The sequence below is a fragment of the Cryptotermes secundus genome, unplaced genomic scaffold (genome assembly GCF_002891405.2).
Source record: "Cryptotermes secundus unplaced genomic scaffold, Csec_1.0 scaffold1777, whole genome shotgun sequence".
Classification (NCBI taxonomy): Eukaryota; Metazoa; Arthropoda; class Insecta; order Blattodea; family Kalotermitidae; genus Cryptotermes; species Cryptotermes secundus.
Genome location: NW_019724777.1, coordinates 487841 through 502924, shown reverse-complemented (window position 1 = coordinate 502924; position 15084 = coordinate 487841). Strand labels below are relative to the sequence as shown.

Here is a 15084-nt window from a genome sequence, read left to right as displayed (position 1 = left end):
TTTATTGTATTTATCCTGTCTACATTATTTTGTGCTATCGGATTGTTACTCCGGATATGCTGGGCAATGTTAGTGTAGTAATCATTAAAAACATTGGCTATTTCTTTGGGATCCTGTATAGCTGTTCCAGTCACTTCTATTTCAATGTTCTTTGGAACTTTTTGCTGATTGCCTAATTCTTCTTTGATTAAATCCCACATGGCTTTTGATTTATTCCCAGATGATCGTATTCGCATGTTGTTGTGTAACTTTTTAGCCTCGCTGATAACTTTGTTGTATATTTTTTTGTTGTTGATCAGTTCTTGTTTCCTCCATTCATGCTACATGTCCATACATATCAGTTAAACTCCATGTAGAAACAATCCTTCAGATGCTAATAGCTACTCAGCTGGTCAAGAATTTCCCCAACTTACATGGAACTCAAGAGGCTCATTGGCCCTACTCTCACTGAACTTCTTGTTAAGCTGTTTTCCCTCTCCTCCCATTCACTTCCGCCATCTAAGGTCCAAATATCCCCTCTCAGTACCCTATTCTCAAACACCCTCAGTTTGTGTTCTTCCCTTTATTTGAGACCCCAGGTTTCATACCCATACAAAGCAGCAGGTTGAATTACAGTATTGTATGTTTTAATCTACTCATATATGTTTTTAGAAACAGATTGTGAACTGAGTGATAGCAAGGATTGTGTCATTAATTATTACGTGAATGTTATTTGGATTTGTCGCTGTCCATATGTTGTAGACTTATCCTTTGTTCTAATGACTTGAACGTACACTTACTATGTTTTTGCTTCTAGATTAGACTAGCCTCCATACAGTACAAGGTACCTAATGTAGACAGATACTGTGACCTAGTGTTGGTGATACTTTGACTGAAGAGCACATTCAAGCCATTTTGATGAGGCAAACAAAGAAGTATGTATGCTGTTTGTAGAGGAACTTCACTACAGGAGATCATTTGGGAGACTAAGCATAGATGGCCCAGTAATATTAAAAATTAATGGTAGAGAACTCATTTGTGAAGATATAATTTAGATTGAATTAGCTCAATGTAGGCTATATACGTATAGTTCTTGGATTTATGATTTTAAAATAAGTATCTGCCTATTTTATTCACAGTTTTTTTAATGACGCTGACAATAGCTCAGAGTATATAGTGTCGAATGATGGATGATTATTATGTAATGAATTGCAAAGAATGTGGAAGGAAGTGGTTGTGGCCTGTACCAAAATTCTGGTTGTCAGAGTTTAGTTCTGGTGAAGGTTTTGAATTGTTTCAGATGCTCCTGAAACTTCTCTCAAGTTACCAACCATCAGCAGCACATTCTGGGAGGAGAGTGTTAAACACAGCTGTGAGACTCAGCTAGAAGTTGATGATGGAAAGAAGGCAGGTCTCAGAGTCGTGGACAGCGTGACCCAGGACTCCATTTTGTCTGTAGCCACTGGCTTGGGACTCTGCAGTGCAAGACAAGATACTGATGGTGTGGGACCAAAAGTGACTGGTGCTTGTGAAGAGTCTAGTGGAAGTGATGAGACGTTGATAAAGTCAACTGATACAGAGGTCGAATTGCAGAAAGAATTTGGCACAACAGACTGTGCATTGGATACAGGGGCATTCTGGACAGATTCCAGTTGTCAGAGCAGCAGACATTTGCCTCAGGAAACCAGTGATGTGGATGATTTTGGGGATTTTGAAAGTGTTGCGATGAGTGAGGATTTTGCAGTGTTTGAGGGCCCTGTGGCAGATGGACCGATAGATAACTGGGCTGCTGCAACTCAGCCTGTCCCAGCTGCTGTTCATGATGGTGATGATGATTATGATTTCGATGAATTTGAAACTGCTCCTGTGAGTTGTGTTGGCTTGGATGATGGGGAAGTGAGTATCCATTGTAAGAGTTGATGTTTGGCCACTTCTGGAAGTTTTCATAATTACAAAGGGACTCTGAAGGCTGTCACAAATTCTGTATCAAGTGAAAACTATAATGGAACTTGTTTCATATCCAGTCATTTAGGAATTAAATTTGTAATATGAAAAGTATCATAAATGTAAAGCAAATTCTATAAAAGGCAGCTTGAAAGTAAAAAAATCAGCATAAAATTTGAAAGCTGTAACTCTCTAGGTTGTGTGAAAATAACACGTAGGTTGTAGTTCTGTGGTGGTCTCACTGCAGGTCTGTGACTTCTAATGTGAACAAGTGAAAACTACAGTGCAGGAGTTCCAAATCATCCACAGTTCTATTGTGATCATTTTTCAGTTGGCCCGTAAACTAAAGATGGTTATCAACATGCTGTTCCCATTCAACAGTAGCATCAGCTTGGTAGAGATAAACGTACCACCCCTGGCTGAGAGACTGGCCACAGTTTGGTGTAAGCTGCAGGATATGGAGAGTAGCCATGCACTGTCATATCAGTGGTCTGGTTCAGCTGCCAATAAACACCTGTTGCTAGCACTAGGCATCGACTCACGTAACATTGTAAGTCATTGGAATTAATGAATATTTAGAATACAAACACAAAGTATCATTTGGTTTAATCCTTTGAAAAAACTTTATGGTACAGTGGTCTTTGTGGCACACACCCATATGCTACACACGCAGTCACAGGAGCAAGACACAACACAAAGCACAGTACACACAAGAAAGTAGGAAGAATACTCCCAATAGAAGAAGATAGGTGTGACTCGTGTATTGAGATACGACATAAGGATGACAAATCCTGAACAGTTTTAATATTTTTAATATTTAAAATATATCAATATATATGACGAATATATATTTTAGTTATTTTAGAATAAAGACAACAGGGCATGCAATGAAGTAGTTCGACGTACATCAAAAAGCACCTGAAGATGGCACTTTTGTGCTGAAACATGTAGTGCAAGAGAGAAGAGTAAGGTGAATAAATGTATGCACTGTAAGACGGTCAGAATAAATCATGAACACTTTTGTCTCATTTACTGTTTTAATGTGAAGGGAATGAAGTGGCTAAACTAAGCTAACCTGTTACCAGATTTGAATTATTTGAGGATATGAAATTACTTTTCAAATATAATATAATGAGAATGTATAAAAATTTGTAAGAGTGTTCACTCTAGCCTGTACTTGTAATACCTGAAATTTGTTCTAGATACAATACCACTTGATGCCCATCTTTTCATAACTTGTATAGGACACCGTTTCACTTAAAAAAGAAACAGTAAAAGTAAAGCTATCCCTGTAAGAGGCCATGAAGACCCATAGGGTTGTGAGACGTTGAGGGTCACATTATCTAGACAATCCGCTCATAGATGGTGGTAAGGTTGTCAGCCTTATGCACCGGCAGCACTTTACTCCCCAGGAAAATTATTTGATTAATTCCTGGTGCTCATTTCTGTTAGAGGCTGAGTTGACCTCAGGGCCATAGTGTGGCTGGAAGGATTAGGTCAACTGAAAAAATCCAATGACCTCGTCGGGACTTGAACCCGCAACCTTCTGGCTTGTAGCATAGTGCCTCAACCAACTACACTACCGCGTGCCCCCACACCATTTCACTAAGGTGTAAGGAACCATAATTGTAGATTTGGCAATATTTACTACTTTCTGGACTGGTTATCATGGACATGTGAAAATAGTGAAGAATAATTGAACATTTCTTTTGAAGCATCTGAACTTAGAATTTAAAAGTTTTTCGCTCAGTTGCATTACCTATTGCCATTGCAACCAGTCACTTATTAGAAGATTTTCTTACAAGCCAAAGCCTGTCCATTATTTTATTTCTGCCTATCTGTCCCACCCACACAGTTCTGACAGTTTGTTATGCACCCAAAAGTCATACCAGCGTGCCACCGATAATTCATTTGCGTGTAAAATAAATACAGGATTCTACATTGAACTGGCATCACAGACCTAACACATGTAGAAGTTAAGTTCAGATCCATGGCCACACCATTTTCTGTGTACTTCTTCTACATTAGGCTGATTCTCTTTGCAAAATTTGTGTTCACAATCCTGTGTGATGTTCTGGCCATAAGGGATGGGTGTGAATCAGCATTGCAGCTATGGCACATGAACTGTACTTGAACCCTTGTGGCAAGCGTTCTGTTGAGTAATGACTTTGGAGTGGAGTCCAGTATTGCACAACTTTTTGGTCTATTGCAGTATGTAAGCAGCCCTTCCTCAGAAACTAAAATTAACATTGTAGACTGTACTTTTCAGCATGAACATTGTTCACCTGCAATATGACTTCTTGATTGAATCCTTCTCACTTTGAACGTTAATATTGGCTCCAACAGGTCAGACAAATTTTTCACCTTCTTCAAAATATAATGCTTTTCCAGCTCTTTGGTCCACGATGGAATGCTTTAGTGCCACGATTTGCTGCAAACCTTGGCTTCAGTCCTCTGGAGCCGATGCGGGCTAGTGGAAGCTCTCCCACCCTACTGGAGCCAGCCAAAGAATTGCCTCTGGTGGAAACCACAGCAGAGGTTTGTAGTACAGTTGGAGAGTTTCAGAATTGTAATTCCTGCCAAGCTGTAGTGTTTCTGACCAACTTTGGTTAGTTGTAGCTGTAAACAGAAGTAAATTTTGGTCAGGAAAGCTTAGGGATAGAGACTGCTTAAGAACTGTAGGCATAGAAGGAAGGATAATATTAAAATGGATCTGAGAAGAAAAATATGAAGGTGTGCAATGCACTGAACTGATGAGTTAATTCGTGTATGAAATGCTAATTTTGCAGGAAGTAGTGGTGCCAGCTGCTCAGTTTGACTGGAACAGCAGTGGACTTGTGAACCCTCTGGACTGTAAGTATCTTGTTCCCACATTTACATTATCAATATGTAGTTCACAAAACAAACAAGCACTGCAGTCACACTGTCATGGATATCTTTTGTGCAATAACACCTTAAATGGATCTTTGAGATAGTTTTATTAATTTGTAGTGCATGGAACTTGACTTGGCATGAAAAATTACATGAATTCAAATACCTTCATGGAATTAGCTGTGAGGCATATTTAGTCATACTTGACACCAGGTACCAGTCAGTGACTCTATGGCCTGCATAAGAAACCCCTCAAGTCGTCATGTTGATACCTTGTCTGAAATGTTATGAAGTGACAATGTGACCATGAGCTCTTGGAACATCAGCACACTTTGTACAGAATCAGTATGTGAACTGTACAAATGTCAATTGACATCGCTAATTTTATGTTAATGGTGCAAATTAAGTGTGTTTCAAGCTCGCCTTTGGCAACCCTACTTGAGTCTTGTGTTATGAGGGTGGTTCAAGGTTATCCTGGTCTTTATTTTACCCCCCCCCCAAGACATGGGCACCAGAAAATTAAAACTATGTCTTCACTCACTGCCTGGCAGTCAGCCATGCTTCTTTGCTTCTGTGCATTAAGGGCTACCACAGAATGACATCAGACCTTGTCACTCCTAATGTAGAACAGCGCTGTATCATCAGATTCCTAGTGACAAGAGAAAGTGAAACCAGCAGATATTCTCGTAGCTAATGTGCACACTGTGGGGAAGAAACCCTGCCTTGTGGAAGTGTCTGTGATGGTACAGTAAGTTTTCTGAAGGCTGTAAACAAGTCTTGAATCTACCACATGTTCACATTTGGCCAACATCAGTAGGTGATGTAAACACTCACCATGCCAAAGAGCTGATTTTAGGAAACAGGTGAATTCCAGTGTATAATATTGCATCCCACTATAGCATAAATGTTGAAAGTGTTGAAACATTTATCCATGAATGCGTATTGTTTAAGCAAGTGTGCGCCCAGTGGGTCTGCAAGATGTTAATGTTATACCTGAAGGTGAAGCATGTTGCTATATCTGCCAAATATATGCGCTGGTTTGAATTGGAGGGAAAACCCATTCCCAGAGTAAAGAGTGATCTGTGATGAGACATGGGTGAAGCTTTTAGCTGTTTTGGGATTCAGAAGAAATGATTCATGTTGATTTTCCTCTGTGTTATGTTACAGTTACTTGCTTTGCAGAGATGTGCACCAAGTGATTCAGAAGGGAAGAGTTGGACATCTATTAAAATATTATTGTACTGCATGACAAAGCTTGTCCACATGCAGCATATTTGACAAAGATATTGGCAAAAATTGGGTGGGAAATCATGAACCACCCTCCTTATAGCCCTGACTTAGCCCTAGTGAATTATTTGTTTGGACCAGTGAAGGTGCATCTAGGCGGACAGAAATTTCTAGCTGATGATGAACTCAAATGTGATATCTTGAACTGACTATACATTTGGGATGAAACTATCTATGCTTCCTTCATTAGTAACTTGCCAGGATGATGGAAAAGAATGTGTTAGTGCAAAGGGAGAATATTGTAAAACAGAAGCAAGATTGGTGGTTCTGGCATGTACAAGGATGAACCCCAACTTCCTGGACTGATTGAGGAGTAGGTGTCTCCCCCTCCCCCCAATTGAGGATGGAAACAGATCCAATTTCAGAAACGTTGTGTTCTCCAGTATTTTAGAATACCAGATGATGGACATAGTCCAAAAGCCCAGTAATTCTGGGTGTCTGTGTTCTGTCTTCAGCATTCAGTGAATTTATACTATTAAACTATAGCAGTGTAAATCACTGTACTGATTACATGTTATAACTTTTCAATTTTTATGCTTTGGCAATAGAAAGTTTCAGAAGTGGACCTGTTAGCTTCGCCTTTACCTGTCCTCATAGAACAGACAACTCTGGAACAACTTAATGGATTTTAATTAAAATTGATATTGGAAAGTTTTATTAAAATTTGTTGGCACATTCCAATTGTGTTTAAAATCATACACCATTGACAGACATTGTATACGAAGATCTATATGTACATCCTAAGTGCAGCTCACCAGATATTTGGAGCAAAAAGTATTCATACAAACACTGTATAGAGAAGTAAAGCACTTATTTTATACCCAGCACACTTCTCTGATAAGTCCTACTGTTTGAGCTAATTTATAGAGAGGGATTGTGGGTGAATTGTCATGTGTATTGTTTTATTGACAATTGTGCATCTCATCAGCACATCCATTACTTAGCAGATACAATTAATGAGTAAAAATTTCAGATGAATTTTCAGCATCGAGTAAATTTCCTGTTGAGTGCCAAACTGTGCCTCACTGGTTACACAATTAATGCAGCCTTTTTATTTCCCGGATAAGTTTGGTGACAATATTTATTTCATGAAATGTTCAAGAACAGAGCTGCTTCTCTTATTTTATGATATCCCAATTGGCTGGTGGTGTTATGAATGCCTGGAGCATTGACACTATATCCCCACTACATACTTTTAACTACAAGCACTATTTTACCTTAACTTATCATTGTAGTACATTTGTACACACAGTTTGATGGGGAGGAATAAATATTTTTGGTTGTAATTATTAATTGGGCTCGTTAACCCTTTAAAGACTGTACCTCACAGGAAAGACATTACGTCTCCGCTACAAAGCCCAACTGGTTAATGCTGTTTAGGGAAATAACCACTGTTTATTGTGAGAACCATGCAGAACATGCAGATACACTCTGTGGTCGGAATACGGAGTTATAGTATGTTAAAGCAGGTGGTACTTATAGTAACCACTGGGCTTTAAATGGTTAATTAAGATCTTATTTGCTGATTATTTTCTGTGGTTGATACATCAGTTAACACATGAACTTATATTTTTTATTTACCTTAACATGTTACATGTGTTTTCTGACATTAGTGTGTGTGACATAGTTTTCAGCAGTCTGGACTCACATTTTGTGACAGATTTCAAGAGACACATGTATTGAACAGTACCTACCACCTTCTGGAATGTGATACCAGGTAGTCTGATAGAAGTTTACCAGTGTTTCAGAGGAACCCGCAAGTAAAGAGCATCAGTAAACTTCTTCCAGACTACATGGTCTCATATTCCAAAAGATTATACGAGGGTCAGTCAAAAAGTTCCCGGAATGGTGGTATACCACTGTAATGGTAGGACGTACGGCAACACGTACCTAATCACCTTCAAAGTAGGACCCTTGCACGTGCACACACATCGATCCTGCCATTGTTGGAAGCAGCAGTGGAAGGCTTCTTTTGGAATCTTCCGGAGCTCAGCCATTGCATTTGATTTGATGTCCTCCATGGTTGCGAAACATGTCCCCTTGAGGCCCATTTTCAGAGTAGGGAAGAGGCAAAAGTCACTAAGAATGAGATCCGGAGAGTACAGTGGTTGAGTGATGACAGGAGTGCTTTTCTCAGCAAGGAATTGCTGCACAACAAGCAATGTGTGGCTTGGTGTGTTATCGTGATGCAGAAACCACTGTCCCTGCCACTTGTTGCGCCGCTTTCTCCAAACCGCATCGCACAACCTCTGCAAAACTTGCACGTAGAAATGGCCAGTAACAGTACCAACTTCTTGCTCCATCTCCGTGATGGTCATTCTTCAATCACATCGAATCAGTTGTCGCACTTTTCCAATCATTTCCTCAGTTCTGGATGTTGAAGGTCTCCCACTGTGCTGGTCATCCTCTAATATCTCCTGCCCATTCTTAAACCAGGGAAACCAGTCATAAACTGCGGATTTCTTTAGTGCAGTATCACCGTAAACTTGCTGCAGGGCCAATAGCATCTCTGAAGCGGATTTTCCCAATTTGTACATGAACTTGATGTTCGCACGCTGTTCGAACTGCAACATTGTGCCGAATGACCAACACTCGCGTCTATTTCAAACAGAACAGTAACAACACTGCATACTGAAACCTGTCCAGACCTGTTGCGCCTGCGAGCAGACATGCTGAGCTTCCCACCACAACAGTGTGTGTGCTATCTTATCACTCGTTCTCCGTCTGCAGCGGAATTCTGGGAACTTTTTGAGTGCCCTATGTATATCCTGCACAGTCACCACTGCAAGAACCTATTTTTTTTTTTGTTTTATAAAAAGAGCATATTAAGCAATTAGTCAGATCTCAGTCATAAAGAATTGTAATTACTTACTTGACAATCCTAACTTTTTTTTTTTAATTTAAAATGTCACTGTTTTGCAGACTTCATTTCTAGTATCAGTAATTCCACTCCATGGCTAGCCTTGATTGATCAAAAATATCAACAATTGTCTCTTGATTTCACAGACACTCTGGTGCATGTGTGTGCATGAAAGAGAGACCTCCCCCCCTCCCCACTGTGTCCTGAGCCCATTCAGAGTTATTCTTTTGTGGAATCTTCCTTAGGGTAAAGGGCGGCCAGTACGTAATGCTGACAACCTCACCACCAACTTTGAGCCCACTGTCTAGAAAATGTGGGAGCTTCGACATCTCACAACCCTATCGGCCTGCATGGAAGTACTATCCTAAAGATACAAAAAGCCCTGCATCAGGATATCCAGTATCCTGGCCAAGATTTGAACTGATCATCTCCTAAATAGAAGTCTGGAGTTTATCACATTGCCAGCCCACTCAGTCATGCAAATTTCCGAAGAATGTCAGGCCTATGGTGTATGAATGTTAGAATGTTTCAGAGAAATACCGTCTCGATCTTCTGGGTTGAAGTGTAAGTCAAGCTTACCCATCTCTGTGTACTGGTTTCTTTTTTGCCTTACTCTTTGACTCTGAAGATGGAGGTCATATGTCCTTCTGAAATGTCAGTGTGTCTGCAGACTACACAACCCAGAATATATGCATTGTTACGACCTGCCTCTTAGTTCTAATGATATTTAATTTTCAGAGGGTGTGTAGCCTGCTTTGATGCCATTTTGAACATGCCTCTTGTGTTTCTGTATGCAAATCCCTCTGTTAGGCTGTGCAGTAACTAATGGCACATTGTTTGTTCTTTCTTCCCCCCTACCCTCACCCTTCCTTTGTGGAAGGTGCCAACTCGGCACTTCTCGAACTTGACTATCTCAACACCTTCGATAACTTAACCTGCCCCTCCCCCTCTGCTTCCAACATGGCTGGCAGCACCTGGAGCACCTGCACCAGTAAGTAAAGTTATGTGCTAGATAGTTGGTACCAGTGCAGAAGTAGAATATAAATGACTGCTAGTTTGAGGCATGTTTGATAGACTGAGGAAAACCATGAGAAACCTCAGGATTGCTGGTCGTTGCCTCTTTACCAAATGGCATGTAGTGAATCAGTCTGTATAATGGTAAGATCCTCTATCAGAGTTAAAGTATTCACTGTTTTGTGTGGTTGTGAAACATGGTTTCTTAGTTCAAGGCAAGAACATAACTGCAAGTGTTTAAAAACAAAATAGAATTTCTCACAGGAAAATGTTTGGCTGCAAGGTAAGTGGGGAATATTAGATGCTAAGAGCATGCTTATTGATATTATAGTGGTTGCTACACAGTGGGTTGGACTTGTGTCTCAGAGGGGAAGGACAGAAGAGAGAAAAAATATACAAAATGTTAAAGACTGCAATCTTGTGGGAGCCTTGTAGAAGGTTACTGACAGATGAACATGTGCCTCCATATTGAGGATAGAACCTTCAGCCCTAAAGATGGAAGTTGTTCTTGTGAAACATACCTTTACCAGACTACACACCATCACATCCCAGAAGGTAGCAGTCTACTCTGACAACCTCAAATCAAATAAAATTTTTATGGGTAAACCTCTTTGAAAATGTCCACTTGGACCTTAGAGGATGAAGTTCTGCGGGTTAAATTGGCTTAGGCGGTTTCCACCTTAGCAGGGCAGCCCCTTGTGATGATGTCTGTGACTTCTTGCAGTGCCCGAGGCATCCACAAGCAGCTCGCTGGTGCAGCAGATCCTAGCATCCGGCAAGTCTACACTGGTTATGTCCAGCAGACAGGGGTTGAGCCCAGACACAGTGAGAGTACTGGATGAGCTTCCAGACCTGTCCTTTCTGCAGGCCAAGCTTCTTATGTTCCCAGTGCGGGGTACCTCACCTTGATAGCCTCATACTTACTACTTGCCCTACCTTATTGAACAGGAAAACAGATGCTTCTAAATTTGTGCCATTTGTAATGAGGATAATCTGAGTGAACCTGTTTTGTATGTTTTGATTTTCTGTTTCACTGATGTCTCTCTCTCTCTCTCAGCCTTCAATTTGGAGGATCTCCATTTTTTACCAGTTTAGAGCAATCTGTCAGCTATACTTCAATGTCAGTGTGTGCAGTTGTGTGTGGTGTATGTGTTGAAATTATTTGGCTGTAAAGAACTCCAGCTGTGATGGTTATGTGCTCCTGTTTGGGTCACACTTCAAAGGACCAATAACAAAACGGGAATTAGCTCACATATTTTTTTTCATATGATTGCATCCTATTCCTGTTCAGTGTTCAAAGTTCTTAGGCCAGCTGTCTCACACAAACAAACTGATATTAACAATTTTTTTGTTTCTAAATACATGAAGTATGTTTTAACCACAGATACCAGTCATCAGATGGAAAACACAAACTAGTAAAATGCCTGTGATGTAAGTGCAAAGATCTAACAGTGTGTAAGAATGTAAAAAGCAATAAATTGGGTCGAATGTGATTTATTTTTTTATGTGGACATATGTATTCAAGTTGTTAGTCCCTATCACAGTACACAACATAGTCATTTTCAGTTCAATGAACACTTGATAAAAGTTTTTCTAGCTCAGATCTTGTTATATAATTTTGGCTCTTCACTCATTTGTACTACTTGTGACTGTTCAGCATGCACTTTCTTCTTGTCAGGCCATGCTAAATACTGTTCTGTGATGCAAGATAATTCTTTTATATTCAAAGTACATTGTGGCATTAGGTTAGTAGCTGAGGGGGTGTTCAGAAATTTTCAAATAATGGGGTATTTAACTATGGTGAGAGTCTATAAGTAGATTAATCTTTAATTGTTAAGGGATGGAATTATACTTAGCAAGTGTAGTATTGTGTGTATTTTGTAGTAAGGGCTGTTGGCTTAATGTGTGTCCATAAGGAAATTATCTGAAAATTGTATAAGAGGGTGGTTTTATGATTTTGAGTGCATAGAAATAGAATATTGAAGGAGGTAAAGCTCTTTGACTTATTGAGATAGCAGAAGTTGAGTGACTGTGTGGTGGTGGTCATTGTATGAATACAGTTTGTTCACAACTGGTAGGTATGCTACCGTTATGGGGGGAGGGGGGGGAGTGTTCCTAATTGTGGTCATTGTTGTCTTGTAAGCTGATGTTGACATCATACTGTCATGTGTCTGGGGTTCCGTGACGAATAATAATGGGTCCTGCATTGGATGATCAGAATTATTGATGCCTTCTGTTACAATGAATTACCACAGCTCACAATCAATGACTGCCTAAGCTCGCTCCATTCCTTACTGGACTACGAGTGTCTTCTCTTCCAATGTGACTGACTTGGTTCTGATTTATGAATTGGTCACTTCTTCGGCTTCCACTGTCTGCTGGTTAACATTCCACAGCTGAACACTGAACTGAACTATGAATTCTCTTATGACCAAACCCTTGAACTCACTAAATCAGTTACGTGTCGCCTCCCCTTTAAACTCTGGGGTGAACCAAATAGAGATCACCATCTCCAGTAGTTCCTGTTATTCTGTCCTCATTTGTTGCTGCAGAAACGTGTGTTAATTTCATAGCAGTGGTCTGGTTTCCAAGTGTTTACAACTTTCCATTTTCGTATCCGTGGATAATGTTTAACACCCAGCAGTGGTTTGCGTCCATGAATCACATCTCTCTAGATATGCATATGCCATTTCATTTCCTAGAAATGGCCTGTGTCATATTGGCTAGCTATTATCAGAAAATGTGTCATTAAGACGGTTATGTTCTTGGTGTATTTCATATGTGTAATGTTTTCTAATGTATTTATATAAGATCCACTTGTCTGAAGTGTTTGTAAAGTGTCTTTAAGGGGGCCGTATGACTGTCTTCTTTCAGGAATATGTTGAGTATATTTTGAGTTATTTTTGTTTGTTTTTTTATCATGAATGTATCCATGAAACTTGGTTTTGAAGGTCCTATCAGTTTGGTCTAAATATTCTTACGACATCATCATTGGTATGAAAATTGGTAAATACTGCTGTTATTGAATGCATCAGAAGTTAACGTTTTCTATTCTAAATTCTTTCATATAGAGTTAATGGTGTTTCAGGTAGTTTTTATTTTTGTCTCTTGAATTACCTTTCTTGCACAGCAAACGACTCAGGCTATTAATCTTAATGAATAGTATCTGACATTACAGTCATCATGGCCAAGCAACAGACATTTATGTGCTTACAGATTGGAAATTTGTTAAGTTGTATATGAAGTTTTGCATGGGGGGAAATTTATTTTTGGATGATGATAGTGACATTGATGATGATTGCACCCAGTTAGTGATTCCTGGAACACATACAATTTGTGACAGTGCAACAGACATAACCTGCAGTTTGACATATCTGACAGTGGACATATTTGAGAACATTTTTGATGGAGCTCTTATGCCGTTAGTAGTAAATGGAACCAACAAATGTGGACAGTAGGAAATTTGAAAAACTTCTATGCCTTTGACGTTTTGCTCTAGACTGAGGAATTGGGAAAATATCACAGTGGATGAAGTAGTATGTGCTTTTGTGTCGATGGGCATAGTACAAATGCCGACACCAAGGTCATACTGTTCCACGAACCACCCGTTGCTGACCCCATCCCCCATATTTAACAGAATAGGCATTTTACTGTTTTGTGTATTCCTCCACATATTCACCACATGGTAAAAAATGTAGTATATATAGAAGAAAAAAATGAGTATTTTTATGTAAGTTTATTCATGTCACATTTGCAGAACCTTGAGTTGGCTTACGTTACACGAGACAGTGAGTTTCCCCCTTTACCCCACAAGAGAGTGTCATCTCAACTGAGCGTTCTGCATTGTCATAGAACCACTGTGCCACCGCAGTAAAAACAAGTTTCTCTTTTTCCAAAAATATTTTTTCAATTATGTACATTTTAATATTATATTAATCATTAAGGGGCTATGCTACAAGCCAGAAGGTCGCGGGTTCAAGTCCCGATGAGGTCATTGGATTTTTTCAATTGACCTAATTCTTCCAGCCTAACTATGGCCCTGGGATCGACTCAGCCTCTTAAAAGAAATGAGTACCAGGAATTAATTAAATAATTTTCATGGGGAGTAAATCGCGGCTGGCACAAAAGGCTGACAACCTTACCGCCATCTTTCAGCTGATTGTCTAGTAAAGGTGGGACCCTCAACATCTCACAACCCTGTGGGCCTCCACGGCCTCTTACAGGGATAGCTTTCCTTTTACTTACATAATTATTAATTTTGCATTATTTTTGAGACCTCTTGACCCACTCACCTGAAAAGTACTGCCCTAACAGGAATGAAGAAATGATGTTATGCAGTAGTACAGGTTTAAAGGAAACTGGGAAGCATGAATTAGCTAGTTCTTGACAGGATCCCATTATACTAATATAGAAAACCGGTAACATTAGTACTTTTACTTTGTGGGATATGAATTAGTTTGAGTATTCTAACATCTTTGTATATTTTTCTTATCTAAGTTGGTAACATAATTACAAAAATGTTTCCTACAGATAAAAAAAGGATGTCTCTGAAATTAGTATTTCAATATACAGAAATAGTAACACAGTAATAAAAATTTGGGAAGTAATAAATTGGTGATATAAGATGCCATTAAATGTATTAATACAGACTATTTTCAAAAATAGGAGAAAAAGGAACAAAGTTTTGACTGCAGAAATTGTTCTTGGAAAGAGATGAAGGTAGATAGATGAGTGACATTACCTCTGGCTGTGTTAATTACAGGGAGGGGGGAAGAGATGAAGGAAGATAGATAAGTGACATTACCTGTGGCTGTGTTAATTGCTAGATGGATGTCCTGCAGACAACATCCTACTGCTGGCAGTGCTGTACTTAAAGACTTTTGGAATGTGAATACCATGCTCACACTGAGCTGCGATTTGTCTTTTAGCCAACTAGTTCTTGTTGGCAGCTGATAATCACACACAGAACTGATCTGCCGAAGAGCCATTCAGTGTTATGTTAGTGGCAGCCCTGTACTCAATACTACACATTGTAAAGTATTGTATCAATCAGTTATTATTTATAAATAAACACTCTTATTGGCTATTACGATGTGAAACTAACAAATCGTCACGTGGGCTCAGCTCAA

General features: G+C 39.5%; 1 protein-coding gene across 6 annotated transcripts in view; it reads left to right on the top strand.

Moving 5' to 3' along the window:
- Nucleotides 1-13672, top strand: part of LOC111863089 (aftiphilin) — an 18973-nt gene extending 5301 nt beyond the window's left edge. For 3 of the 6 annotated variants that reach the window (XM_023849102.2, XM_023849101.2, XM_033750922.1), the window contains exons 3-8: nt 1280-1875; nt 2255-2473; nt 4315-4461; nt 4713-4776; nt 9822-9932; nt 10680-13672. In XM_023849102.2, coding sequence (XP_023704870.1) covers nt 1280-1875; nt 2255-2473; nt 4315-4461; nt 4713-4776; nt 9822-9932; nt 10680-10864 — 1322 coding nt within the window. In that variant the 3' untranslated portion in view covers nt 10865-13672. Of the gene's footprint in view, nt 1-1279; nt 1876-2254; nt 2474-4314; nt 4462-4712; nt 4777-5961; nt 7416-9821; nt 9933-10679 lie in introns of those variants that run through there. The other 3 variants (XM_023849104.2, XM_023849103.2, XM_033750923.1) reach the window with 3 other exon arrangements.
- The last annotated feature ends 1412 nt before the right edge of the window (nt 13673-15084 follow it).